Below are 27,149 nucleotides of genomic sequence, written 5' to 3'. Positions count from 1 at the left end.
TGGCTTCTAATGTATATTTATACCTAATTAAAAATACTCTCAATTATTTCTGAACATATATTTTTTTGGCTGAATAGAGCTTCATTCACAAGGTTAAGTTAAGGCCTGTTGGCAGCCTAGAATGATTTAGATCCCGAGAGGGAAGGAGCATTGGGGGGGGGGAGGGTATACAGTTTCTTGGGTGTCCTGGGTTTCATTAGATTGTTGGGAACCAACAGCTTTGAAAGTCATCTGTTGTGCTTACATTTCGTAGTCTTACCTATAACTAAGTGTAGTGTGACTGTCTTTCATTTAAGAAAAATCAAATGCATTCATTACCCATACAAACTTCTTAGCAAACAAGATGGTTTCTAAAAAACTTGTAACCTGTAAGGTCTGTTGCATGCCACAAAGAGTATTTTAGGACTGGTTCCTATACTACTGGAGTACAAAATGTTGAAAATCTTGAACAAATTTAAAACAGAAACAAAATCATTCAAGGCAATGTATTTATATTGTATAATTTATAATTATTATCCTAAATAATTTAGCAAAATTACAATGTAAGTTGTAATATGAGTGTTGTAGCTCAGAATGTGGAAATGAACAGGTTGAAGAGCTATTAAAATAGTTATATACACAATTGCCTTACAATTTTTCATTGTGAAAAACTACAGATAAATATTATGTTTAGATAAATTGAAACACCGGGCAACAGTATTGTCACCTGAGTGTCGGTTTAAATAGTGCCATAATGTACATGGACAACTACTATCTTATTCTACACAATGGTTTTGTGATGAAATAACAAAAATTAGTTTGAAAAATACAAATACAGATGTTATTATTATAAAATTGAGCAACTTTTGGATGTCAAAATGGCATTGTATACATAATCAAGCTTAAAGTAAAAATGATTAAAAAAAGACAAAACAAAACAACAAAATGATGATCAATGCAACTGAAAAAAAGTTGACAAACTAAATTATTGCACAATAATTATTATTTTTGTCATCTTTTTTTGAATATGTATGAGTTCTTGTGACTGTCATTCAAACGTTTAGCTAACTTTTGCCATGATGATATTGAAATGCCACTCAATTTTATCACATTTTTGTCAAGAATGAAGGAAATGCTTTGGAAACTTTTAGCTTCAGGGTCTTCAGGCCTTCAACATTTTATTTTTAGGACAGTCAACTTCCGGACAGTCTGTTATCAATTTATTTTTATTGTCATGACTGACCATGAATGTGTCTATACTGCATAGCAGGCATAATCGGGGAGGAGAGAGAGAGAGCAAGATAAAGTAAGAGAAGAAAAAAAGGCAGCCCCCCCCCCCCCCCCCTTCGTTTTCTCGCTTTTTGATTGCAATTTTTCTTAAAGGGGAAGTGTCATGGGGTTTTTGAGCTCTTTTGTTAAAAATAGTGAAATACATGTAAGACCTTGACTTAGTTACAAAATAATTCTAGAACAACGAGAGGTAAGAAATCAGCTCAGTTATTGAAAGGAACAACTCGTGATCTGTTCTAGCGCATTTTGGAAACAAAAATGCGAGAACTTGAAAAATATTAGCCTAACATTCAATCTATTCATTTCCGACCTACTCTGTCTCTGGCCAGAGGCACTAATCGACAGTTTTATTGCACTGAGATGATAATTTATAACAAAACTAGACAGTTGTTCTTTGTTTTTGTTGACAGACAAACAATTCTGGGTTTTGAAGTGACATCAAATTCGCGTGATACTTCCCCTTTAATAAATACATTTCCTTGATTTTTTTTTCTCATTTTTTCTCCATTTTTCGTCGATTACGCCTGCCACGCAAGCTAGAATGTATCATGAAGACTGTATCTTTTCATTCATAGCCAGTAAAAGCAGCTAGCAGAATTGTGTGTGCAAATGGCTACTAACAAAAGCGTCCAGACATTTTTTAAAATTAATAATTTTTAATAGAGCGATTTTAAAGAAAGAACAGAGGAAAGCAAGTTATGGGTACATAACTCAGACTTTGTTATCTTTCCAACATTAAAAGCAAATGGCACAAGCTATACAAGCTACTTGGATCAGCGCTGTAGCTTTTTGTTATAGCAGATTCTTTTATCCACAGGATAAAAATCGGAATACAAGCGAGCAGAAGTTTTTTGATATTTACTAACAAAAGCGACGAAAGCGTCTGGACACTTGAATTAAATAGAGCGAGTTTAAAAGATGCAAATGGCACAAGCTACTTGGCTCAGCACTGAAGCTTTTACTTATAATAGACTCTTTCATCCTCAGCATACAGATCGGAGTGCACGTTGGCAGAAGTTTCTTAATTACTAACAAAAACGTCCAGACACTTAAATTAATTATAAAGTGCTTTTAAAGTAAGGAAGTTCTGCTTGTAGCTTTTCTGAATTCAGCAAGGCGCGCACTTCAGCACGTGAAGTGGACTACACACTCTAGAATTGACGAGAATAAGAAGGCAAAAAGTATCAAAGAAATAGATGAAATATAACCCTACCTTTTCCTGTGTTTAAGAGGAAAATTGCATTTTTTTTATGTACAATACATGATGATTTATGATATTAAGCTTAATATGTGATATATTCACATACACGTATTCGCATACCTCCACGTGTCCCTCCACGTACATTTTTTTCAGTGAGTCTGGGTACTAGACCCCAGGTCACTGTTAGTCCTCGTCCAATATGGCGGCCGGTTGTTATCAACAGAGACGTGCCACGAAAACGTTCAAATGTCGTAAAGATCTCCCGTAACAAGTCTATAAAGTGATTTAGAAATGGCGGAAATGGACCCTGAGGTCGCAAAGCGTCTTCATGCGGAAGGGGCGACCTTGATTGTTTTGGACGTTCCTGAAGGCACGGAGTTCGGCATCGATTATTTCTCGTGGAATGTTGGCCCTCGGTTTAAGGGCATAAAAATGATACCTCCTGGACTCCATTTTATTTATTACAGTGCGGTCAATAAAGGAGGTCAAACCGCACCTAGGACAGGCTTGTTCTTGTACACCAAACGTCATGATATTTTGGTTATGAGATGGGATGCAGCTTCTGAGGATGTGGTAGAGACAACAACAGACGAAGAAGAAAAGGAGAAATACCGACAAGGTAACGAACAAGTGTTTTCTGTTTGTATACTTTATTTTTGCTTGTTCTGTTTTGTTTCTCCGTTTTTGAGATCCTTCCATACCCACACACTTGTCATGGAGGTACAGGCAATATATACACAACTGAATGTAAGTTTAATTTATTTGCAAGTGGATGCAACTTTCGAACTTGCGCTGCATCCACTTGCAAATCAGTTGATTCACGACTTGTGTCCCGGTGTAATGACTTAACATGACCTGCATTCATGTTAATGATCATACTCCAATTTCCATGCACAAGTTGGGGCAAGTTGTCCTCCATAAAGTCATATGAAATGGCTTTTTGCTACTTGCATCTAGATAGAGGCTAGTGAGTCCTAATCTAGTCTCTTCATAGCAAAGTGCAGCGTTACATTGTTACAGGGCCATAGCTAAGACAAGGCAAGACCGTCTAAGCTTTATCCCCAAATTAAGAAACAGCCAAAACTACTGATTAAAAAAGGTGTAAAGTCTTTCTGAATCCTACTCCATGTTGGCCGCTTTTTCTCCATTTTTCTCCACAATAAACGTTAACAAGAACTGTGAGGTAAAGCAGCCAACATAAAGATGGAGCAATGTAGGCTTTTCACATTTTCTTTAACCATCAGTTTGAATTCTCCCCCACTGACCACACACCTGAGCTGAAGGAGCAGGAAGGAGAGTATCACACAACCTAGGAGCGAGTGTAAAATAATATTGACTTGTAAGCAATAAAAAGGCTACCATTTTGCAATTGAATGACACTGATTTTTGAAGAAATATCCATGAAGTGCTAAAAAATTATAGCACTTTCAGATCATCTACTAGATTGTGTGGTTCCAGAAAATATCCATACCCCCACCACGGAGGGAATTTCACATAGGACCCCCCCACCCCTCAGGATTTTCCATTTTCGAGGTATTTTTTTAACCCCCCCACCCCTTCGGAAATTCCTTAAATACAGAATACACCCCCACCCCCCTCTGGAAAAGTTTTATTTCAAAAGAACGCCTCAAAAACCAGTTTAAGGTGAACATTTCAGAAATATCAAGAACTGCCTACAGGAGGAGAAAATATGCGTTATCGAAGAGCGCGCGCGCCGTTCAATTTCACCGGTAGAGTTTGCCAAAAAGCTCTTGATACTGAAATAATTGTTGTGTTGTACATTTACCTGTGGTCATTGACATCAAACTTTACCATTAGCTTCGCTGAAGATTTTAAATCTAAATTGTTGGAATAAGTCCGGCAATGCAAAAATGTGTGTTTATTTAATTTGCATATGTCATGTTTACGTTCCTTATGCAAATTTTAGGAGATCAAAAAGATTATCGCTTTAGTTCTACTCAATTGATGATTTTTCCCCTGGTAATCATTCAGTCTAGTTATTTTAGTCAATAGTTTTCCAATTGAATCGGAATAGCATGGACAAAATAAGCATTAGCAGGGCAGTGAGACAAATAGAGCTTTCAGATCGTAACTTGAAACCGCAGACGAAATGGAGCCGCAAAACGAAATTAGCATGTTCACGTTCTTATGCAAATTTTGTATGAGATCAGTAACGCATTAAAAGAATGTTGAATTGGCTCTATTTTGTTGAATTTTGGCATAGAAATTAAATTAATAGTTTTTGACTTCAAGTTGAAATACTTTGGACAAAATAAGTTTTAACACGGGTCAGTTTTGACAAACCAGTTATAATTGACCCCGGGAATTGACCTTTGCCCGTAACTCTACACAGCATACAAAAGTAACAAACAAATATTATAATGTTTTATGTAAAATTGGGGCTTTCACTTTATAGCCATACAAAATTTTCCCTTTTAAACATTGATACAAATTCAATTGTTGCCAGTAAACAATATTTTCTACGCAAAAAAAGTTTCACAAACAACAGTTTTATAATAACTGAGTCACGCAACGCAGACATAGATTTCTTGTCTTAGTTGGAGTACTTCGCTTACAAAGGTTTTTCGGAGAAGGGAAACATGTTTTTAATGTAACAAGGGTTTCTTTAAAACAGTTAAACAAAGTTATGTCTTCAAGAGAGATCTACGAAGTTGCAAAGTTGGTAAGTTACAATTTTGAACATTAATGTCTGACATGAACGTGAAGTTGACCCTCTGGAAACTTATCCAACCATTCACCCCTCCTCCCCTCTGGAATTTCCAGGGCCATTGACCCCCCCACCCCTCTGGAATTTCCAATTCCCTCCGTGGTGGGGGTATGGATATTTTCTGGAACCACACATTTCACAATTTTATGGGGGAGCAACCAGACCCTGCTAGTGGCTCACACCTTTGGCACTTGCAATCACTCGCCTCGTACCCAGAGTCCTCAGGCTCATTGTCCAGTGTTTAGTTGCCTGAAGAGGTGCTGGAAAAATTGAAAAAAAAAAAACATACATTTTTTGAAAGGCTACTCTGCTAATAGACTGTTCACAGTCCCCTATTTTTCTGTGTGATCGTCGAGAAATAGTGCGTCTTACCGTTAATGGCGGCCATCTTGATGTTTAGATGTACCAAGGGGGCGGGCGTCGGGGATTATAGCTCTAGGGGGTAGTAGACTTCATACTCTTCCCCAGGTTAGACTCGGTATGACTGAAAGTCAAGATGGCCGCCATTAACGGTAAGACGTGCTCGATCTTGACGATCACACGGAAAAATAGGGGACTGTGAACGGTCTACTCTGCTAATGGCACTGCATTTCACTTGCACTTTTTATTGCTGGATTTTGCAGCAAAAAAATTCCAGTACCCCAATGAGTGTCTTTCCAGGTGACCAACCGCTGGCCAAAGAACCTCAGGACTCTAGGTACAAGATTACAAGTGCATTTACTTGCTGCATTTGTAAAACAGTTCTCCTTCTTGTATTCTGGAATTAAGGTCTTCAAGACATGGACAGATTTCTTGGTCCTTACCCATATGAGAACTTCAAAAAGTGGGTCTCACTTACAAATCATGTAACAAAAGATTTACTGGAAAGAGTTCAGCCTGTCTGCAAGAAGATATCATCTGTTACTGAGCTACCACAAGAACCTCAGCATTCAAGAGTGACAGTTTCAGCATCAGAGGATGCCGTATTGTCACTTCAGCAGAATCCAGAAACTGTAATCAGGTTCACAGCATTTCCGAAACTGAAATATCCAGAGGGAGCCTCCCCTGCAGAAATCAGCAATTACAGTATGGACAGTAGTTATGCTCTGAGCTGCATGCTAAATGACATGAAAGGTGAGCTGTGTCATGAATTCCACTGGGGGGGGGGGGGGGGATGACTCTCATATGAAAGGGGCAGGGATGTTCCTTAGAAATTTTGAATTAAATCCCTAAAGGAGACCAATCTGGGCATGGCCCAAGCTCTTCTTGACCCATAAAAGAGACCATTTAAAACACAGACAAATATATATAAATATATTTCTTCATGTGCAACCCTTCACAGCTAGATATAATAGCATTTTGCCCAGAACATCCTAAGTGAGACCAAAATCTGAAATTTACACCCCTAAGCAAGGCCAATCTGGGCGTGGCCCAAACTTTTTTTGACCCATAAAAGAGACCATTTAAAAAAACAGAGACAAATATATATAAATATATTTCTCTGTGTGCAACCCTTCACAGTTAAATATAATGGCATTTTGCCCACAACACCCTAAGTGATACCAAAATCCAAAATTTAAACCCCTGAGTTAGACGACAAGATCCCCTTTCATATGAGAGTCCCCCCCCCCCCCCCCCCTTCCAGGAATTCCATCTCTGCATGATTCAGGGTTGTCAAAAAGTAGATGGCTTAACTGGCAAAACTCACGCCTTACTTTTCTGTCTCAGCTGGCTACTCTGTTTGGTGGTTTTTTTTTTTTTTTTTTGCATAGCACAGTATTTCTTTGTATAAACATTAAGCAGGCAGTTACTTTCTGCAAAAGGCAGCCATTTAACTTAGAATTTACTGACAACCTCAGTTCAAAGTTTTTTACTGAACAACGTGGTAGAAGTAAGCAGTTTGATATGTAGACTTAATCTTCTATCTTTTGCTGTTTACATTAGCGGCAGTAAATACCCTTTTTTTCTCTCTCGTTTAGACAGGAAGGAAATCCTTGGTGAACTGCAGTTTGCTTTTGTGTGCTTCCTTGTTGGCCAAGGTATGAATGTTGCAGGAAAGACTATTACAGTTGTAGGTTCTTTGCTGTAGGCTTGAACTAATCCTTCAGGAAACATTACATTTTTGATCTGACTGATTCTACTAATAATGATAAATAAATCACTACATTTTGCTCATTGCTCATAAAATACTATGCAACTCGCAAAATATCCATGCGTATTAGATGCAAAACCATCGAATAAGATATATGTGTTTAAGCGTCAACACATACTGGATATGTAAATGTCAGAATTGGGAACTGGTGGCTTTCTAAGAGAGTAGAAACCTGGAGTATACAAAGAAAAACTTCTCAGAGCATAGTATGATGAGAACCAACAACAAACTCAACCCACTTATGCTGAGTCTGGGAATCAGATCCAAGTCCCATCGGTGGGAGGCGAGAGCTTTGCTCTTCTCACCCAGGTTTTAAATTCTTTAATGAAAATAATGTTGGAATGTTTGAATTTCTTTAGTGTATGATGCATTTGAGCACTGGAAGAAACTTCTTAATCTACTTTGCACGTGTGATGAAGCTTTGCCAACATATGGTGAAATGTTTGATGCTCTTATAGGTTGGTTCAAGTATTCAGTGAGATTCCTTCCAGTCCAGTTCATTAATAAAATAATGGGAAATAATGACTTGCCAAACAATGGATTGTTAACAGTAAATTTTTGTGTCAGCATTTTTTAGTTACAATAATCCTCCAATGCTGCCCTTTTGAGTGTTAAACATTGATGACTAGAGGTTTTATTGACTGACTGACTACATCGAATGATGAAATTACTGATTAATGGCTGCCTGGCTGTCTGAAGAACAGACTGACGGATGTACAGATGGGCTGAAAACCTGTCTAGCTACCTGCTTGGTGGCTCCAGGCTTAACTGGTGAACTGGCTGACCTGATGATTGTCTGAGCAACTGATTGGCCAGGTAGCTGACGGGCCGATTGACTGATGGTACGACTGTGTGACTGACTGACTCGCCAACTGGACAACGTACTTACAAATTTTGTAAACTGATAGACAGACAATTATTGAACTGACTTACAAGAGCTTGCCCTATATGACTGAGTGTTTGACAGTGTTACGTAAAGGTTATTGCTTAGCTTGTCATAGTATTTGCAACAGTGCTTCATTGATCTAACGGTCTTTGCTTTTCAGGAGTCCTGCATTTCCAAGTTTTGGAAATCCCTAAAGATTTCTTTGTGGATATCGTGTCAACGAACAATTTCCTAACTACGACTATGCAGGTACAAGATACTTTAAATAAACGTTGCGTAGCACTGATCTAAGTAACCTGTAAGTGCTCAGAGAAACAAACACATTTCTTGACATAACATATACTGAATATGCACATGCAACTTATGCAGTTGCGGAAAGAAATCCTGGAAGAATTCAGACTTTAACGGAATTCAAACCCATTAAGTCTGCGATGCTGGTGCAGTGCTGTACTACATGTATCAGCTGCGATGGTCATTAACTTATTCATTCTTTCTTCCGCAGTTCAAATATATATGTGTTTCATATCTTCCAGTGCTATTACATATACTGCATTCTGTTTCAAACGGTTTAAAGACAGTGCTTGTTGTGTGTACCGTAGTACCCTCTATCGTACATTCAACAGACTTGTTCCTGACTTCTACCAATAGCGTAGCTCCACTGTTCACTATAGACATAAACAACCCACAATTCCTTGATTTGCTCTGACGAAGGGCTAACGCTCAAAACGTCAGCACTCAAATCTCTTTACGGTGGCCAATTTACCTTTAGTTATCAACTCTGTTGATAAGCCAAACATTCGTTTCTTCTCCCCACCGATGCAACACTGCAGTTTCTTAAGAAGCTAACTCCCTTATCCATTTATTCATGGCTTGTTTTGTTCAAGGTTTTTTTCTCCAACCTGGAGAGTTCAACAACAGTCGATAAGAAGCTTGCTGATAAGGCGCGGCGCTTCCGGCAACATTTAACAAAGCGATTCAACTGGGATTTTGAAAGCGAACCCGACGAGTTTGCACCTGTTATCGTGGAAACGTGAAGTGATAACAGCCGGCGAAGATACTGATAAACACTTACAGACTTTACAAGATTTACAGGCTACTGTCGGTCATGATGGTAGAGGCGCCACATTCAACCTGATCAACACGAGCAGTTTATTACTAAAGCCATCGATACAGAGTTCAACATTTGTTGCAGCAAATGGTGGAGTGGCTGTTCAACATTTGTGACGTTGCATGTTGAAACAGGCCTTTCGACACGCTTCAAGTGCAATACGTTGAACAGCGAGAGAAAATGTCACTGAAGTAACGCATCGTGGAGCCAACAAGTCTAAAACATTTTTCAACATCGAGCAATAGATGTTGCACTGTTCAGTGTGTTTCATTGGCTCAAGTGGGATGTATTTTATATAATACCAGTAGCACTCGCTCTTTTTTAGGGTACAACAAATATCCGCAAGGCGCATGCGTAGTAGGTTTTTTCAGTGGCGTCTCGTTACTTCCCTTCAACAAGTAAAGGCTTAGGGACTTGCATTTTGCAATACTGAAATAAAAACCCTCATCACGTCAGGTGTAAACTCTTCTTTATTATTTCTAATATTCCCACAACTTACTGCTAAATGGCAGGTACGTAAAAATCTAAAAAACCTCGCCTTCCATTTCCAAAATAAAGAAAAGGAAACGTCTTTCGTTAGCTCTATTTTCAGAACGCTTAGAATTACAAGCAAACCCTTTTTGTCTGTAAATTTAAGAATTACTAGACAGTGCTCTTGGAATTAAAACTATATCTATGGAAAGGAAAGAAATCTATGAGTTTATTTCTCAGAGCAACAAATTGGTTTGTTTACTACAGTAATACGAACGAGTATAACATCGGTGCTAAACTTAGACTGCAATTCATCAATTCTATACACTACACTCTTATTAAAATCGTTCCTAAGCAAGCAGTTTTAATGCTTCCGTTGGTGCAATAATAACAATAATTTTCAAAATAATTAGTTTTCGCTCTCTGCTATTAATAGTGCAAAAATAATGATCTAAATGCCACAAATTATCTTGTAGTTCCTAATTTTTCTCACACTATACTCACTACCATGTCTTTTTAACCAACAAAATTATACTTTGATACTATCGTAAGTCAATGAGCATTGCTTTTTCTCCTAATGTCAAACCACGAGTTACTCAGTGTTCGAGTTTGTGGGCGTAATTCTGATTTGTAACAATTCAAATGTAGGCCACTGAGCGGTCCTTTCCTGTGGTGCTGTTTATTATGCTGTACAAGGTGGTTCTAACTTTTGAGCCTGTGGATGAAATCCTAAAGTGTGACCATTCAAATGAAAGCTACTGAGTAGTACTTTCCTGTGTTGCTGTTTATTATGCTCTACAAGGTGGTTCTAACTTTTGAGTCTGTGGTTGAAATCCTTAAGTGTGACTATTAAGATGAAAGCTACCAAACAGTACTTTCATGTGATGTTGTTAATTTTACTGAACAACTGAGATGGTTTTATAATGTTTTTTGAGTCTCAATGAAATCCGTAAGTGACCATTCACATGAAAGCTACTGCTCCATACTTTCCTTTGTTGCTTTTCATTTTCCACGCCAGTGTTGAAAAACTCGTCAAATTTGTTCTATCGTAGGAAGTAAAGTCTGAGTTGTAGTTTGAGTTCTCGCTCATTGGAAATGACAGATAGTTACTCCAACACCTTCCCGCATTCACTGCAAAACTTGTCTCCCACTTTGCTTGAAAACCCACAATGCCTACAGTACTTGGAGCCAGGTGGAATAATCCCAGTCCTTTGCTGTGAAGAATTAAGCGACAGGCCGAGTGCTGATGGTGGGGGTCTGTTAAAGAAATACCCCGCCACAACAGGGAACTGAAATCTGTCCGGCATTGAAGGGCTGAGTTCTGGCGTGCTGCATGAACGAACTGGTTGAAACGCGCTTGGAGTGCTTGGGCTTTTTTCGCTTGGACTCTTTAGCGATTGCGGCTGCGCAGGTATAGTTCCCGGATATACATACGGTGGAGACTTGGCAATGGGAGAGAATGCTGACTTCGAGCTGCCGTCGCAGGAAATAAGCGACCCCGATCCAAAACCTCTGACAGACAGCGGGAATGAGAAAGGCCTCGGGTTGTTTTCTGGTAGAAGCGACTCGATAGCTTTGACTACATCTTCTTCACATGCACCAAGGATAAGCTCAAGTATAGCTCTACTCTGGTGAGGAAAGATTCGCTGAAGCAGCTCCAGTGACGATCTGAATGTCTCGGTTTCCTTCCTGTGGGGGGAGAGGCGAGGCACTTTTGGACGCTCGTACTCAGGCTCCCTTTCTCTTTCCTCGTCGCTCGATCTTTTGCGGACTTTTTCTTCTGCGTCTGAAAAGCTTTCTTCTTCGAAACTGATGGTGGGGCTAACAGGTTCTTCTTTGATTTTCATGGCAGTTGTTTCGTTGGATTGATTCTGAATTAGCTTTGGTGTTTCCCTTATGGCTTCCTTCTCTGTCTCTAAAGAAAGAATGAGGAAGCAATCAATATATTTTTTCTTACACTGTTGAGAGGCCACCAAATCACTGTTGTAAACTTACGATGGTTATAAATTCAGCGTCGTGAAACCAGCCAATCACAACAGGCACTCGAGTCTGTGGATAAAATTCCAAAGTGTGACCATTCAAATGAAAGCTAGTGAGCAGTACTTTCCTGTAGTGCAGTTTATTATGGTGTACAAGGTGGTTCTAACTTTTGAGTCTGCGGATGAAATCATGAAGTGTGACCATTCAAATGAAAGCTACTGAGCAGTACTTTCGTGTTGCGCTGTTTATTGTGCTGTACAAGGTGGTTCGAACTTTCGAGTCTGTGGATGAAATCCCAATGTGTGACCATTCGAGTGAAAGCTACTGAGCAGTACTTTCCTGCGGTGCCGTTTGTTATTATTCTTATTTTTACCCTAGATATTTTGTAAACGAAATATTTGGACTGGCTATTTCGCGAGTTGTACTTGACGCAAGTGTAGTGAGCGAATTGTCTAGCTAATCTAAATAACAACTTGATTGTATTAAACACCTGCCAGCCATAACATTTGTTGGTGGAAGAATAATCCAGTTTCCTTTTCAAGACGGGGTGGACAAATGAGAAAATTTCAGCAGAAAAAAAAAGCAATTTTCGCGCGGTTCGTTAAATTTAATAGGACAAAGTAAGTGCTACGAATTTTGATGAATAGAACGCTTCATGAGAAGTGTATTTGTTACCACGCAACAAGAATGTTTCTTTACAAAATTTCACTAGCATAAGAAAAGACGTTTGAAAAACAGACGTTTTCTTGTAAGTTATTTGCATGTAAACAGGACCCTTGTAATTAGAAAATGTTTCCTTTATTGTCTGAGACGCGGCCGGCTGAAAACTGACTGCATTTTGTCTTTTTTTTTCTTCTTCTTTTTTGCGCACAATTTTTCGTGCCTTGGGCCCGGTTTTATTCCTGTACACGTCGGCCAAGATAAGAAACTTGCTTAAATTCAAAAATTGCAGTAAAATACTTCTGAAGAGGTTTCCTTTTAAAAGTGGCGCTTAAGGATTTCATCCACAGACGCAAATTGTCATTAAAATGTGAAATTTTGCAATGCAATTCGCCTCGCCACGCAAAAGTTCGTATATTATATCCTATCTCGCAGTATAATTTTCGCCGGTACGCATTAATATACCGGAGTAGATAGGCGGCGTGGGTGGATAAAGTTTCGTCTTATATACAACACGGCAGTGAATAGATCAATCTAGCCTTGAACACTGAACGTCTAAAGAGCTGACCACTTCATTAGCGCGTCTCCACTTGCTTTTGATAGAGCGACAGTGTTTTAAGTTTGGGATTTAATCAGTCACGTCAAGGTTATATGTCTTAAAACTGAAAAGGCCGTAATAAGAAACGATTTTCAGTACGGTGGAAAAGCTTTGACGAGATTATCAATAATGGCTAATTTAGCCGAGAACTCAAGCCCCTGCTAAAAATTGGCTCCTGAAAAAAGCTTATCGATCGGAAACAAATTATCCCGGGCAAAGCTCTTAATACACAATTGCCATCGTTTGTAGCTAAAAGGAATACTTAGTTAATGTGCGCGAAAATCGTTTTAAAATGAACATGCAATTTCTGTAAGTAACTGGTGAAAAGATGGAGAGACTTAATGAAGAGACGTTAGCAAAAAACGAAATTAATTTAAACAATGACATTCGGGTGCCAGTGTTTCTCGCATAAAGAGGCTTTTTGTAGGCGCCAAGAAATTCCATTGATGCAAGCCTTTTGTGATCGCTTTTATCCTCGAAAGAAAACTTTTTTGTTCGACTTTGGGACAATGGCCGACTTAGAAATGACGGCTTCTGTCTGAAATTGTTTTCACGGAAACTTTCCCGAGTAATACGCACCGAATTGGAATCTCGCGCGGACCAACAAATGTTTCAAACATTTCGCCATTTTGTTTACTTGCTTGAAAACATTGCCTCGGTTAAAATGCACTGATTTCAATAGAGAAGAACAAGGACTAATTACATGTTATGTTGACCAAGTCTGCGTATTTTACTCATCAATATTAAACAGAAGCAAAATCCACGGAAATTGAAAGGTTAGCTTTCACGTCTGTTTCATTCCACGCGCAACCAAAAAATAACCTTGTGACAATTTGACAAAAGGGAGCGATAACCTTATACAAACGGAGCGCCAAAAATTGCCGAGATGAAACGTTTCAGTGTTTATCTTGGAGGCGTGTAATTGACAAGTTAAGCAAATGCAAACATATACCAATTTGCTACATGTTATAAATTGTACCCGCCGGGCAAGAATTTCTGCAAATGACCGGAAAGTCGCAAGCAAATCGCGAATTCCTTATGCGTTTAGCTGCGGGTACGTGTATAGAGGTTATTTTTTGTTTAAGAAAAAAAAGAAGATAAAAAGAAAGATTACTTACCACGCGTTAATGTCTGGTATTGTAGCACCGGCTGTGCCTCGTCTGAGCAAGGTCTTGCAACACCATCAAAATGCGGGACGTTGCTGACATGGGGGGTTACAAACGATGGCGCTTTCTTCGCCATCTGCATTCTCATACTTTCTTCCTGTGTCTGTTGTCTGCGGAGTGCGACTTGTGCCGCCATAACACGCTGTCTTTCAGCAATCAGGGTACACTGAGCACAGTTGCAATCTCGCCATCTACAATATCTCTTGTGGCCCTTGAGCGACGAGACCACACCGTGGTTACGACAGCGCGCGCATTTCGGCGTACGGGGCGGCTTCCGCTCCGAGAAGGACGGTTGGATCACATATGATATGTCCGCCATGTCTTGTTAAGCTCGCACTTGAAAACCTCTTGAAGTGGAAGAGCTGTTGTCGCCTTGAACACTCGACTCCAAGTGCTATGTCTTTCTTGACGCGAGAGGGAATGAGTGAAGGTTCGCTTTTGTTCAACCTGATTTTTTAACATTCAAGACTTTCAAGGGCTTTTGTTTCGGAGCGCATTGATTGGCCCGACGTCCAAATAGTTTCTGTGTGTGCTGTCAGCTTTTCTTAAGTCGTGTAAACAACGGAGTCCCACTTCTTGCGTACGAGACAGTGAAATTAATTTTTGAACTCTCAAAGGAATATGGAAGTGAATTAACAGCAACGCAGTTTGTCTGACAAGCAAACTTTTACTGTTCAAAAAGCTCAGTGAATAAACGGTTTTTCAAAGCAGCTAACCCGTGATCTTTCAAGCGCCGAAAGCTAGACGTAGTTTGTTTTTATGCGGCGCGGCGAGACGCATGAACTCATTTGGTTACAGTGTTACATTTAGCTTAATACCCAACCCAAAATGGCCGCATAATAAAGACCACATACTTTGCTTATTGTTTCGCCATCTAATTGCCAAACAATGAATAATTCAAAAGTGCAAACAATGGTTAAGTAACTGGATACCGAGTATCCGATTGTCTTCCGATACAATGGCCGAATTGAATTTGTCATTTCTCTATGGAATTTAGGCTCAGAACATTGCGCATACACTGAAAATAATGTTGCTCTTGCACGAAACGCAAAGGTGCTTCTACAGCGAGTAAAGAAATTAAACGAATCGATTAAAGACATCGAATGAGCACATTGTAAAGTAGCGTGACGAAATTTTCGTTAGTGAATTGAAGATGGTTCGACAAGGCGGGCTTCTATTTCAGTTTGCTTGATTTAAAGTCGTCGTTCTTTTAGTCTATTATCATTCGCCCTTAGTTACCGACGAATATATTTTGTTTTAAAAAAGAACAAAGCGTCTGAATATACATGAGTGTCCAGAAGAAAATAAGCTTCGAACAATTAATGACAAAATTTTTGCCGTTGAGTTGCGCTCGTATTTTCATGGATGCTGAGTTATTTATAATACAGGTGCACGCGGTCAAATTTTAAACGCGACGGAAAGTTGTTAACCTTGAAATATTATTTCTCCTTTTAAACAAATAGTTTTACTATTGTTTAATTTCCTTTTAATTAAGCGCCAAGCAAATTATCTTAGGCAATATTTGAATGTGAGTGACAGAAGAGAAAAGCTTCGTTCCATTGACGCAAAATTGCCATCGAATATTCGCTTACTGGTCTTCAATTTAACACTGTTCTCTTTAATGCCGCGACGAAAATGTCATTTTCGCTTTTATTATTGAAACATCAATGCGTCGAGTTCTTAGTGCTCATCAATATCAAATGAATAAAGCGAAGACATGTTTTCCTCGACGGTGCTATTACCGTAAATCGAATTTTGACGCCAACTGCTTACGAAAGGCCTTGATTGTAAAAAGCACACACGAACGAAAAAACAAAAACATTCAAACATGAAAATTACTTTGCAAGCTTATGGAAAACAAATGATTTTATTCGTAATCTCTTTCTTGATTATCCATTTTACTATTCTCTTTTGAGAGCGACTGAAAGAAACTCTTAATCCTTGAAACAAGAGTTTAATCTCGGCCAAAAAATGGACTTCAGTCGCACATCTAATGTGAAAATGGTTCGTGTATTAAGTTTAAGACCCTTTGTCAACCTGTCGTTATTGCACAAGCGGTCTTCAAGCTATTTAACATTGTTAGTATTCGATGTGTCATTCTAACTCAAGAGTATCTTTTAAGTCCATGTTACTTAGGTAATTAAAAGGTTTTTCTCCTAATCCGCAAAATGAAAAAGCTTTTTAGGAAGTAGCCTGATACAAGTTCAGACATGTGGTGAAATTTTCCATAGAGAAGTTTATCCCGTGGAACAGAAACACGGCCTCTGCGCTTGTGAGTGAAGCATATATGTTCATATTGTGTGTATATTAAACAGAAATTGGGTGGAAATAAGTTTTTTAGGCAGCCTTTCAATTATTGACCATGTGCAAAGTCATTTTTCGGCGTACAGTACTTCAACAGAACAATTTCTTGTTCTCTAGGGTGACAAAGTATTATTAATATCATACATGCAAATTCACCCGTTTTAGTAATTGTCTTGTGCTTAACTTTGCTTGGTTAACCTATCGAATGGTGTTATCGCCGAAAATCAATAAATTTTCTGAAATTTGCCACTTGAAAGAAAAGAAAGAAAGAAAGAAAATGAGAGCCAACAGTGAGCAGAAGGATAAGGGATTCATCCACGAACTTTAAACCAAGAAACACTTTGTTTTGCTTCCTTTTCACCTTGAACAACAACATCACGGTTCACGGTATTGATTAATTGTTTAAATTTGGTTGGTCTCAAATTAATATTGCTTCATAGGCGCAAAAGTTAGAACCACCTTGTACAGCATAATAAACAGCACCACAGGAAAGTACTGCTCAGTAGCTTTCATTTGAATGGTCACACTTTAGGATTTCATCCAGACTCAAAAGTGGGAACTACCTTGTACGGCATAATAAACAACACCAAAGGAAAGTACTGCTCAGTGGCCTTCATTTGAATGGTCACATTTCAGAATTTCATCGACAGACTCAAAAGTTGGAACCACCTTGTTCGGCATAATAAACAACACCACAGGAAAGTACTGCTCAGTGGCCTTCATTTGAATGGTCACATTTTAGAGTTTCATCCACAGACTCAAAAGTAGGACCACATCATACGCTTAATGACTTTTATTTGAAAGGTTATACTTTAGGGTCGGATTATATGCACAGTCTTAAAACTTAGATCCACATGAAATGATACTTGAAGAAAGAGAAAAAAATTACAGCAAATTGATCAATTGGTAACGGTTCGAGAGGGTTTATCACCACACGACCAAAATGTTCAAGTGTTCTGATAATATTTTTATACCTGCTTTCGTTCATCCGTTCGCTCGTACCAAGATGTAAATGCAAGTTAAGTGCCGCCGAAAGAGAGCATAGCGTATTTACTGTTTTATTCTATAATAGGGTAGAGTTTTGCTGTGCTTCTTCGTTCTGAAAAAACTTCTTACTGGATTATGCAAGTGGACTCAAAATATAAGGCTATGTTTACACTATACTGATTTTGGGATTGAATTGAGGGATTAAGGAGTACTGGGGGAGGGGTGGGACACAAGTGTTTGGAAACAGGGATGGCTCAGTCACTGCAGTAGTGCGCAGTACTCTTCGAGCGCTAGGGATGGGAGACAGGAGGCGGTTTACCCATAGCAGTCTAGCTGAACGCCTGACTCAAGAAAACATCTCTCTTCAACTTCACGAAAGTTTACACGAAGAGTTATACTTCTGCGAAGAGATTTCGACTCCTTGCCAGTCGAGTGACCCTTTTGTTTTTCTGTCAAAAGCTTGCCTCAGGCGTTACCTTACGGTATAAATACGTCGCCATTCATTCGGATAGAAGTTAGTAAATTTAAAACAAGGTAATATGATTTATATGATTTCTGTTGTTCGCGAGGAATGTGAGACACTCTCCATTGTTAGTTCGCCGCGTTGCTTCTGGTTTCTTCAGCTTGTGCCTTTTTTCTTTGGTGCTCAATCATTACTGAAGAAAATGGAAAGATCCATCAATTAATAGGGAACTTATTCAAGGGGTATACAATGCCAAAGTGCTTCTAGTCGAGATAGTTAGGTAATGAGGCTGGCTTTCACTAGGACATAAGCATAAAGATAAGCAAGCGAGCACACCAAGGAGCTGTTTACATGGAGGGTGGAAGATCCTAGAAGGCGGAACAACTTTCCGTTTGGTTTATATGCAGAAATTTCGGTCGGAGTGGTTACCAAGTGGAGAAGAAAAAGAAGAAAAATTGTCGGCCTTTAGCAGCTGAACGCTCGGCTGCCGCCATATTTTTTCTTTTTTGTCCCTAGTACTAGGATCTTCCGAGCGAAGGTAGTTTACAAGGAGCTAGGATTTTCCTAGTACTAGGATCTTCCTATCTCTCGGCTAGGAAGATCGGCACAAATGCGCTTTTACAGTTTTGTGAATAGTGACCTGACCTGACTTTGTTTTGATACAAACCCCAGTGATTTTCATATGAAAATTATGCTGTTCTTATGGTAACCAAGACCACTTCACTAAACACGCAACTATAAAGCAGGCTAGTCCTGTCATAACAGAAACTACCGTGACCAAGATTTGGTGTTCCGTAATAGAGGGGGACGAAAATGAACGGTCACATTTGAGCGGTTTCCAATTGAGTGTCGTAAAACCAGAACCAAAGTAATTACTCTGGCCAATCGCAACAGATGTAAACAACACAACGAGCCAATCAGAATTCCAAGCAAATATATGTAACCGGCACCAAGCGCGGGAAAACGCGTGCGGCCAAAACACGATCGGTTTTGATTTGGATTCCTATTGGAAAGTGAAAGTGGCGCGAGTTTTGTTAACCAATCACAGAGCGCAGTAATGCAAAACCAAACCAAACGTGAAGTTGCTTTCGACACTCAATTAAAAAACCGCTCTATGTACTAATTGTACAATAGCAGGGATACAGCATACATTTACAAAAACTAATCATCTTTAGGGTAGAAAAGGTGCATCTATGTTAGGACGAATCCAGTCTAATGAGTTCGTAACTTACCATCACAAATTTTGTCCTTGATTCTTCCAACTCGCTTCTTGAGTTCTTTGAACGTTCGTACTGAAATCGAATTATCAAAGCCCGAAGACATGGTTAGCAATTCCTCTATGTTGACATTATCGCCGATTCCAACCACTATGATGGTCACGTGGTTTCGTTTCAGAGCCATAGATGCGCGTGCAACTGCGAGAAGGTTCTCGGATTTTCCGTAGATGATTACGACGAGAATCTTCGGTACATCGGGACGCGAGCCTCCTTTGGCCGAGAAAAGGTCAGTGCGAGCCAACTGCAGGGCGCGTTCAGTTTGGCTATCACTACCTTCAGCAAAGGCAATATTGTCAACCATTTCTTTCAAGAGTAAAACATCACTATCTGTACTAAACTGAAAGTTGAATATCACACTAGCTTGTGTTGAGAAGCGGATCAATCCGACTTGTGTGTCGTTTTTAGAAATGTCAAAGTTTTGAATCACGGACCACACGAAATTCTTTGCTTCTTGGAAGTCCTCTCCACGGGTCATGGAAGAGTGCATGAGAAAGGCAAGATCGGTTTCACCCAAGCACACTGAAAAGGAACGAACAACAAATCTGTCAAACATTTTCAATTTTGCGGAAAAAAAAAAAAAAAACAGGAAAGTACTGGGGCGATAATTCTCGTTTGAATGGTCAAATTTAAAGGATGGCTTTCTCAGACTCAATCTTGTACAGCAAAACAAACAGCACCACCTGAGGTCGCGTTCGTTTAACCGTATTCCGGAAGAAGAACAAACGGAGTAACCTCTAGATTTCTCGTGAAACGTAAACAGTTTAAGAAAAAGAACCAGCAATCGTCTACAATTCACACACGATATTCAAGACACATTTTTAATATATTCCGGTAACTACAAAAACGTCTTTCCATGGATTCATAGTAATCTTTGTAAGTATTCCTATTCTGGGAAACGGCCAGTCGTTCTAGCACATTGTTTCCAACACCCGACCGCTGTCCCGCAGCTCAGAGGATAGACTCAGGCCGCAGCGACTCAGATATTAGAGACCAGTGTCATTTTGGCGGGAAAACGAGATAGCCGTCGTCATTTTACTTCGAGTTTTTGTGAGAATGGCGTAGTGGCGAAAATAAGTCCTTAAAACGTAGGTGATCTCGCCTTTTTGGAGTCACGAAGGGGCTTAGCTATCATCATGCAAAACAACTGCGTCATTTTCGTCGCTCGTAAAGAGTAAAATGAAACTTCCTGGAATATATCAGTTCCTAGTACTTCGCTAAAAACTTGAAGTCGTATTCGCAGACGTACTCGTACTAAAACAACAATAACAACAACCGGGAACTGATACAACATACTTCCTATGTCATGACAGGGCTTAGAATTTACCATCGTTCTCCCTTTATCACTAGACAGGACTACTGTAAAGTGGTCGGTGCTCGATAGCGTTCATTTGAATAGTCGAGCTTATAGATTTCATGTACAACAAAACATACGGTATAATAACAGTGGAATGTACTGGCCCCAGTTGTTCAAAGAGCGGGTAACTTTATCCAGCGGATAAGTCGCTATCCAGCGGATAAAATCTATTGGTTGGAGTACATTTTATCCGCTGGATAGCGATTTATCCGCTGGATAGCGATTTATCCACTAGATAGAGTTATCCGCTCTTTGAACAACATGGTTTGTTCAAATTAGCATATTTAAAAAGTTGTAACAACTTTGTACAGCGTGCAGCACAATAGACAGGCTTCATTTGAATGGCTTCAGGCCGAACCCCTTACCTCTTGTTTTACAAGCAAATGGAGTTTCCATAATGCATCTTTCATCGCTCCATTTTCCCCAATCAGGATCAGCATGTATAGCTACGCAATCTTCTTTTCGTCGCTCTTTATCAACTGACGAGGGTTCACCTTCACCCCACCTGTGAGATCAAGATAGAAAGCTGTCAGGAATCACGAGACATGTCTTCCCGCGCTCGGCAAGTGGTGCGTGATTTCCCGCTGCGGCTTGCGCACTTGGCACTGGTTTTTACGTTTGACCGCAGTTAAGTTCGCGTCTTATTCAAATACAAGGGAACAAAAGCAACGACAACGGCGACTGCAACGAGAGCACACCAAAAGAGTCCGCTTAAAAAAAATTTCTCTGCACTTGCGTCATACAGTTTGGTACATTTCTTTGCCGTCCGCTTTAAGCTGCTACAAAACAGCAACGTAAAATGACCAATTTCAAAAGTTTTGTGGAGCACATAACGGGTTTTTTTGTTTTATTTGTTTTATTATTATTATTATTATTATTATTATTATTATTATTATTAATATTATTATTATTATTATTATTATTATTATTATGCTGCTTGGAATATTATAATAAAGAAAGATAATTTTTATTATTATTATTATTATTATTATTATTATTTTTATTATTATTATTATTATTATTATTATTATTATTATTATTATTATTATTTGCCATTACTTACTTAACTTACTTCAAATTAAGTAATGTTTAAAACACGAGCAGCAGTGTTTTATCGGAATTTAAAAACACGAGGACGACTAGGACGAGGAGCAGCCGAGTGGTTAAAACACGTGCTGCGAGTTTTTTGAACGGCTTCAAAAACTTTCCTGGAAAAGCGTGTGTCAAGAGAGTTCACAACAATGATGCTCTTGTGAACGTTGGAAATTGGCATACGAGAAAAACATTAAACACCGCATACTAATAAGGAGGAGGTTTTATCGGGTTTTAAAACCACTGCACAAGATGTTTTATCGACCATTTGGAAGGTCAATGGGCTTATGAAATATTAATGAGTTTTTGAAGTGAATTTATCTTGTCAAGGTATGACCGTCGTGGTTTTCTATTGTATAAGTGACCCTATTATCTTTCCAAGCAGGATGACACCTGCGGACAGTGCAGGAAACTCCACGCAGTTGGTATTTTTGTGTTGTACTTAGTAGTAATTTCTCCTACGCGTTCCAGACCCAACACTTAGTTATAAACCTCCTGCCTCGTCCCCAGTCGCCCCGCGCTCACTCAAAAGGGATAAGCGGGGCGCGAGGAATGAAGGGAAGGGAAAAACGCAAACCTATTTCTATTCCTATTTTTCTCCTTCCCATCAGCCCCCGCTCGCGTATTTCTCCTTCCTATGAGTCTCCGCTCGCACTTCTAGCTCGTTCCCATGCTCTCCGATTCGTTCATCATTCCCGGCTCTCCGATTCGTTCTCGTTTATCCCCGTCAAAATCCCCAAGAAAAGCCTGTGGAGGAGGCAGATAAGCCTCTAGGTGTCTCGATACCTTGTGAAGTTGACAGGTCTATTTGTATTGTCATCCGACCATTGATAGATTCCTTCGTGACCAAAATCCGATGCTCCAATCCAGAACTTGGAGAATCCGATTACCCGACGAATTTGTCGGATTCTGTCGGTGACCCATCGGCTTTCTCTCGGAGTCCGAATGCTGAGTAGGTGTCCTCCCTCCATTTCTTTACAGTATATCTTGGCTTCAGTCCAACTCAGAGCGTTCCACGGCAAAGGAATGAATTTGTAAATATGTTGTTGCCATTCCCAGCCTAAAAAACAAATTGAAACAAATAACAAGACTGTTTTCTGTATAAAAATAGAGATGAAACCTTGGCTCAAACATTTTAAAACAAAAGCGAGTTTTTTTTTTTTCTTTGTTTTTTTGTAACTCGATGCCAGTAAGAAAAAAATGGAATACACAAAATAAAAAGTTACTACAAATTTCAGAAGTGGTGAATACATGGCAGCGAAGAGATCTTAAGCTTGCGGCGAGGGAGCCTATTCGACATTACACAGTAAGTAGAGCACATTTTTTCGAAATTAAGAGAGACCGCCTGAAAGTTGTGAATCTAGTCGACGCAGCGAGTTTGTCCTTGATATCATATGGTACAATGATGTAATATAGAGCGGTTTCTAAGTGAATATCGTAAAACCAAAACCAAAGTAATTTCTCTGGCCAATTGCAACAGATGTAAACAACACAATGAGCCAATCAGAATTCGAACAAATACATGTAACAGCCGACAAGCGCGGGAAAACGCGTGCGGCCAAAACACGATTGGTTTTGGTTTAGATTCCCATTGGTTGAGAAGTAGCGCGAGTTTTGTTAACCAGTCACAGAACGTAGTAATGCAAAACCAAAGCAAACGCGAAATTACTTTCGACACTCAATAGGCCATTTCCGAGTTGCTGTGAACCTCATTATGAAAGCGAGGCTAAGTGCAAATATTTTCATATGAAAATTACTTTTGTTTGCATATGAATGAAAACCAATTTTCAAAAAAACTTAGCCTCGCTTTTATAATGAGGTTCACAGCAACTCGGAAATGGCCTATTGAAAACCCGCTCTAAAATTTGAGTCAGTTATGTCCCGAAAACACGGGATTACAATAAATAGGATGACTTACTGTATCCAAATCTCTTCTGCATAAGTTTTTCAGATGGTTCTGCAAAAGATAACAACGCTGAAATAAATCTTATTGTTTCTAATCCAGGAATGGTGTGGTTTTTCTTATGAGGGTCCCACAGCTGACAGGCGCACGACGTGTGCGTAGTCTCCTCCTGAATACATTAAAGACCATCACTTCAGATCTAGAAATTCTTGTGTTACCCAGAGGTTAAACTTATTCCGAAAAATCGACTTTTTAAGTCGCCTTTTCAAGGTGTTAACTGGTTAACACAAGCTTTATCGCATTGGATTTCGGTCCTGCTGCATGCCGAACTCATATAACGCGCGCAGAAATTCAGTACTTTCACGTATTATAAAAGTTGAACATGCGGTTTTCACCTACCGTCCGCCTTGCAGATGTAGCCATGTGTTTCGTAGCAGTCATTAACATACCATACCGACCTCTCTCCTCCAAACTCCAAACTAACACAGTATTCATAAGTCGCGTACTGCTGGGGTCGTTTAGGCTGCCCCGGCGCCCAGGGAACAATGTTGTACCGGAGGGGTTGCCCGTCCACAAAATCCCATACGTCGTTAATTTTCCGGTCGCTTCCTCCGATCCACAGTTTGACCCTTACACCTAAGTCTCGCACGACTTTTTTTATCACGCTGTCGACCCATATGATTTCACCGGATGAAACAAGGCTTGTCAAATGGCCATTTTCCGACGTTTTACAAAGCGACTCGGCTTCGTGCCAAGTACGTGTGTCGTCCTCAGGAAAGACAAACTTGTAGACGTGATTGTTGTGTTCAAAAACTGTTGACAGAATTTTAGGAATTACAGTATATTAATCAATAAAACCCACTAAAGTGGAAAGGGGGTGGAGACTGAGAACGAAAGCGAGGAGCGGATTCCGAGACACAGCGAAAAACAGTGACGCAGAAGATCTCGTGTGTTTTGATGTCAAATCTTTGAAAAAGCACAGCACGCATTATCAGGAAGCGACTAAAAAGAAAGAAGATTAGGCGAACGTTAATACTGGTTAAGCCATTACCCTTGTACGATATACGATTCGATTAAAACAAACCTCACAGCAAGGTTGAATTGTAAGCTAACCCCTAAAAATACAAGGTGTGTTTAGTATACACACTCGAAAATATAAATATAAATAGTTCTCTTTTCAGTTTCTACCGCAAGCGGGGGACTGATAAATTTCTATATAACTGTTTTCAATTTTCGTTCTTAAAATTAGCTCATCGAATAAGACGAATTCTTTTTTGCTTGTTTTTGGCGAGTTCTTAACCCGAGATTCCAGAGTTATCTTTTACTGACCGTTTCGAGTGTGGTACAAATTAAAGGAACAAAGGATTTCTTTTTTAATCTTCTTTACCACTTCCTGTGCGTAATGAAGACTGGGCGCCCTATAGACTACACTGCGGTTTACAGCACGCATTATCGGTGTATACTAAATACAACAAAAATCCCTGCCGCATGTCTTTTTGAGGGGTTAGCTTACAATTCAACCTTGCTGTGAGGTTTATTTCAACGGAATCGTGTATCGCTCGAGGGTCAAGAATGTAATTCAACCATGGCGGATTTACTCAGCATTATCGTCAGTTTAATCTTCTTTCTTTTTAGTCGCTTCCTGATATGGCAACTTGTGCTCTTTCAAAGATTTGAAATCAAAACACAAGAAATCAAATCGAGGCCCCATCCTGTTCACTGCGAGCCAAACCTCAATTATACAAAGTGGTTCTTACTTTTGAGTCTGTGGATGAAATCCTAAAGTGTGAACAATACGAAGAAAGATGTATTTTATTTTTAAATCAGCCAGTGACACAGGTATTCTCGGAGAAAATAAGATCAGAGTTCTCCCGAATGGAGCATATCCTATAACCTTCCGAATACTTGTCCAGATATTCTTCCGCTTTACTTTGGGAGACTCGTGGGAGTTTCTACACTTTTAAAAATATTTTGCCAAATGAAATTTGAGATGAATTGATGTCTTGTTCTGATCGCACTTGTTCGAGGCTCCTCGAGTCAAAGGGTTAAAACGGATTTAAATGCTGATAGAAACTACCGTTGAGTGTATCCTTTGTAATGGAAATTATTGGCTCGGAATATTTTCTTACTTTTCTCAGGAACAGTAAGTAAAGCGAAGAACAATAGCTAGCGTAAAAGTTGCGTCTTTCATACCAAGGTTAACCGTTAGCAACAACTGCTGATCATTACTGAAACGGCAGGAAAAAAATAATGAATGCGTACATTTCAGGGTCTCCTGTTACAGTAAATACCATTCATGTTAGTCCATGTAAGCTGGATTTTGGTAGACGAGAAATGAATATTTAATAACAAAAATCTTATTTTGGGACAATTCGAGATGAAACTGTAATATTTACAGCGAAAAGGGATTGTCGAGGAGAAAGATTGTCTCTTCTAGCAGCGACTCTCGAGAGCCTGGTATGCGTGGAAATAACTCATTAAAATTTTGTAATCTCTATCTTAAAGAAGCTGTGATGGGCGTAAATACGATCAAAGAAAGCAAAATATAAATTTAAAACACAAACATACCATATCCAGGAGAGCTCTGGGTTGATGAGAAGAATAAGCCAAATAAACAATAACGAATAACCGACGATGCAGCAGGACAGATGAGCATTTTGCCAAGTACAAATTATATTCTCTTCCTTCTACGTGACTGAATTTCTCCCACTTGGCCGATCCACAGGATTGCGTAGAGTGCGTTTTAAAAAAGGTCAATCTGATTAATATCTGACAGCATTTAATTCGGAAGGCCGAAGGAACCTCGTTTCCAATTCCTTTGTACTTGGGAACGAGGAAGTCCGCGAGGAGCGTGGATCGAGAGGAGCGAGTTTGCCCCAACCTCCCTCGTCTGTGCTCATCGAGGGACGGTGTTTTCCCGCTCTTTTTGAACGACGTTGTCTAATGACTGAATGACAATATCACCTGAACAATTTGTTTATCCACGGAGCACCAAAGAGCTCTCTAGGAACTCGTTTAAAGGTGACTGGCATTCCAGCTAAACCCACCATTAATTAATTAAAGGCAGTGCCTTGTTTTGTAGCCTGCAGTGCAGGCGTTTTTCATGGGCGAGCGCTGAATAATAAATTTAGTTCGCGTATTTGAAGGAGGCTGAGGGGGAGGGGGAGGGGGGGAGGAAATACTAAGGGTCACTTTTAACTCGCTCCAGCCCTCTCGCGCTTCCTCGCCCAAGATGACAGCAACAAAGGATTATTCAGCGCTCCCGCACCAAAAATACGCCTGCATTGCAGGCTACTTGTTTTGTTACTGCGCATACGTTCTGTGCATCTAGGGATGGTCCGTGAAACTTGGGTTTCTTAAGGATGGTGCCTACTAATACAAAACGTATTTTTGCCTGGATTTGACTATACGAGAAAAGCAGATCTATACAAGGTTTAGTGGAATCCAAAATCGGAAACTTAGATTTTTTTGTTTCAGGCAGCTCATGAACTTAAAAGCCACCATTTTTTGGCAGTAAAATTTGTAATGGCCCAGTCCGTTTCAAGATAGTAAATTAGTTTTTCTTAGATTT

General features: G+C 39.6%; 3 protein-coding genes across 3 annotated transcripts; 1 reads left to right on the top strand and 2 right to left on the bottom strand.

Moving 5' to 3' along the window:
* The first annotated feature begins 1,388 nt into the window (after positions 1–1,388).
* Positions 1,389–9,778, top strand: LOC146478552 (protein AAR2 homolog). Its single transcript, XM_085112119.1, has 6 exons — positions 1,389–3,089; positions 5,967–6,311; positions 7,157–7,216; positions 7,689–7,787; positions 8,376–8,464; positions 9,100–9,778. The coding sequence occupies exons 1-6, from the start codon at positions 2,762–2,764 to the stop codon at positions 9,247–9,249; spliced, it is 1,071 nt and encodes a 356-aa protein (XP_084968245.1). The 5' UTR covers positions 1,389–2,761; the 3' UTR covers positions 9,250–9,778.
* A 142-nt stretch (positions 9,779–9,920) lies between these two features.
* LOC146478551 (doublesex- and mab-3-related transcription factor A2-like) lies at positions 9,921–17,139 on the bottom strand. The gene is made up of 2 exons (XM_085112112.1): positions 14,151–17,139; positions 9,921–11,709 (listed from the first exon to the last, which is right to left on the bottom strand). Exons 1-2 carry the CDS (start codon positions 14,515–14,517, stop codon positions 10,901–10,903), a joined length of 1,176 nt encoding a protein of 391 aa, XP_084968238.1. The 5' UTR covers positions 14,518–17,139; the 3' UTR covers positions 9,921–10,900.
* A 141-nt stretch (positions 17,140–17,280) lies between these two features.
* LOC146478550 (uncharacterized) lies at positions 17,281–26,431 on the bottom strand. Its single transcript, XM_085112109.1, has 7 exons — positions 26,147–26,431; positions 23,978–24,391; positions 23,594–23,632; positions 22,462–22,735; positions 20,949–21,088; positions 19,185–19,748; positions 17,281–18,145 (listed from the first exon to the last, which is right to left on the bottom strand). Exons 1-7 carry the CDS (start codon positions 26,232–26,234, stop codon positions 18,081–18,083), a joined length of 1,584 nt encoding a protein of 527 aa, XP_084968235.1. The 5' UTR covers positions 26,235–26,431; the 3' UTR covers positions 17,281–18,080.
* Positions 26,432–27,149: the final 718 nt, after the last annotated feature.

The sequence above is a fragment of the Pavona decussata genome, unplaced genomic scaffold (genome assembly GCF_977016875.1).
Source record: "Pavona decussata unplaced genomic scaffold, jaPavDecu1.1 SCAFFOLD_64, whole genome shotgun sequence".
Classification (NCBI taxonomy): Eukaryota; Metazoa; Cnidaria; class Anthozoa; order Scleractinia; family Agariciidae; genus Pavona; species Pavona decussata.
This window is presented reverse-complemented; position numbering and strand designations above follow the sequence as displayed.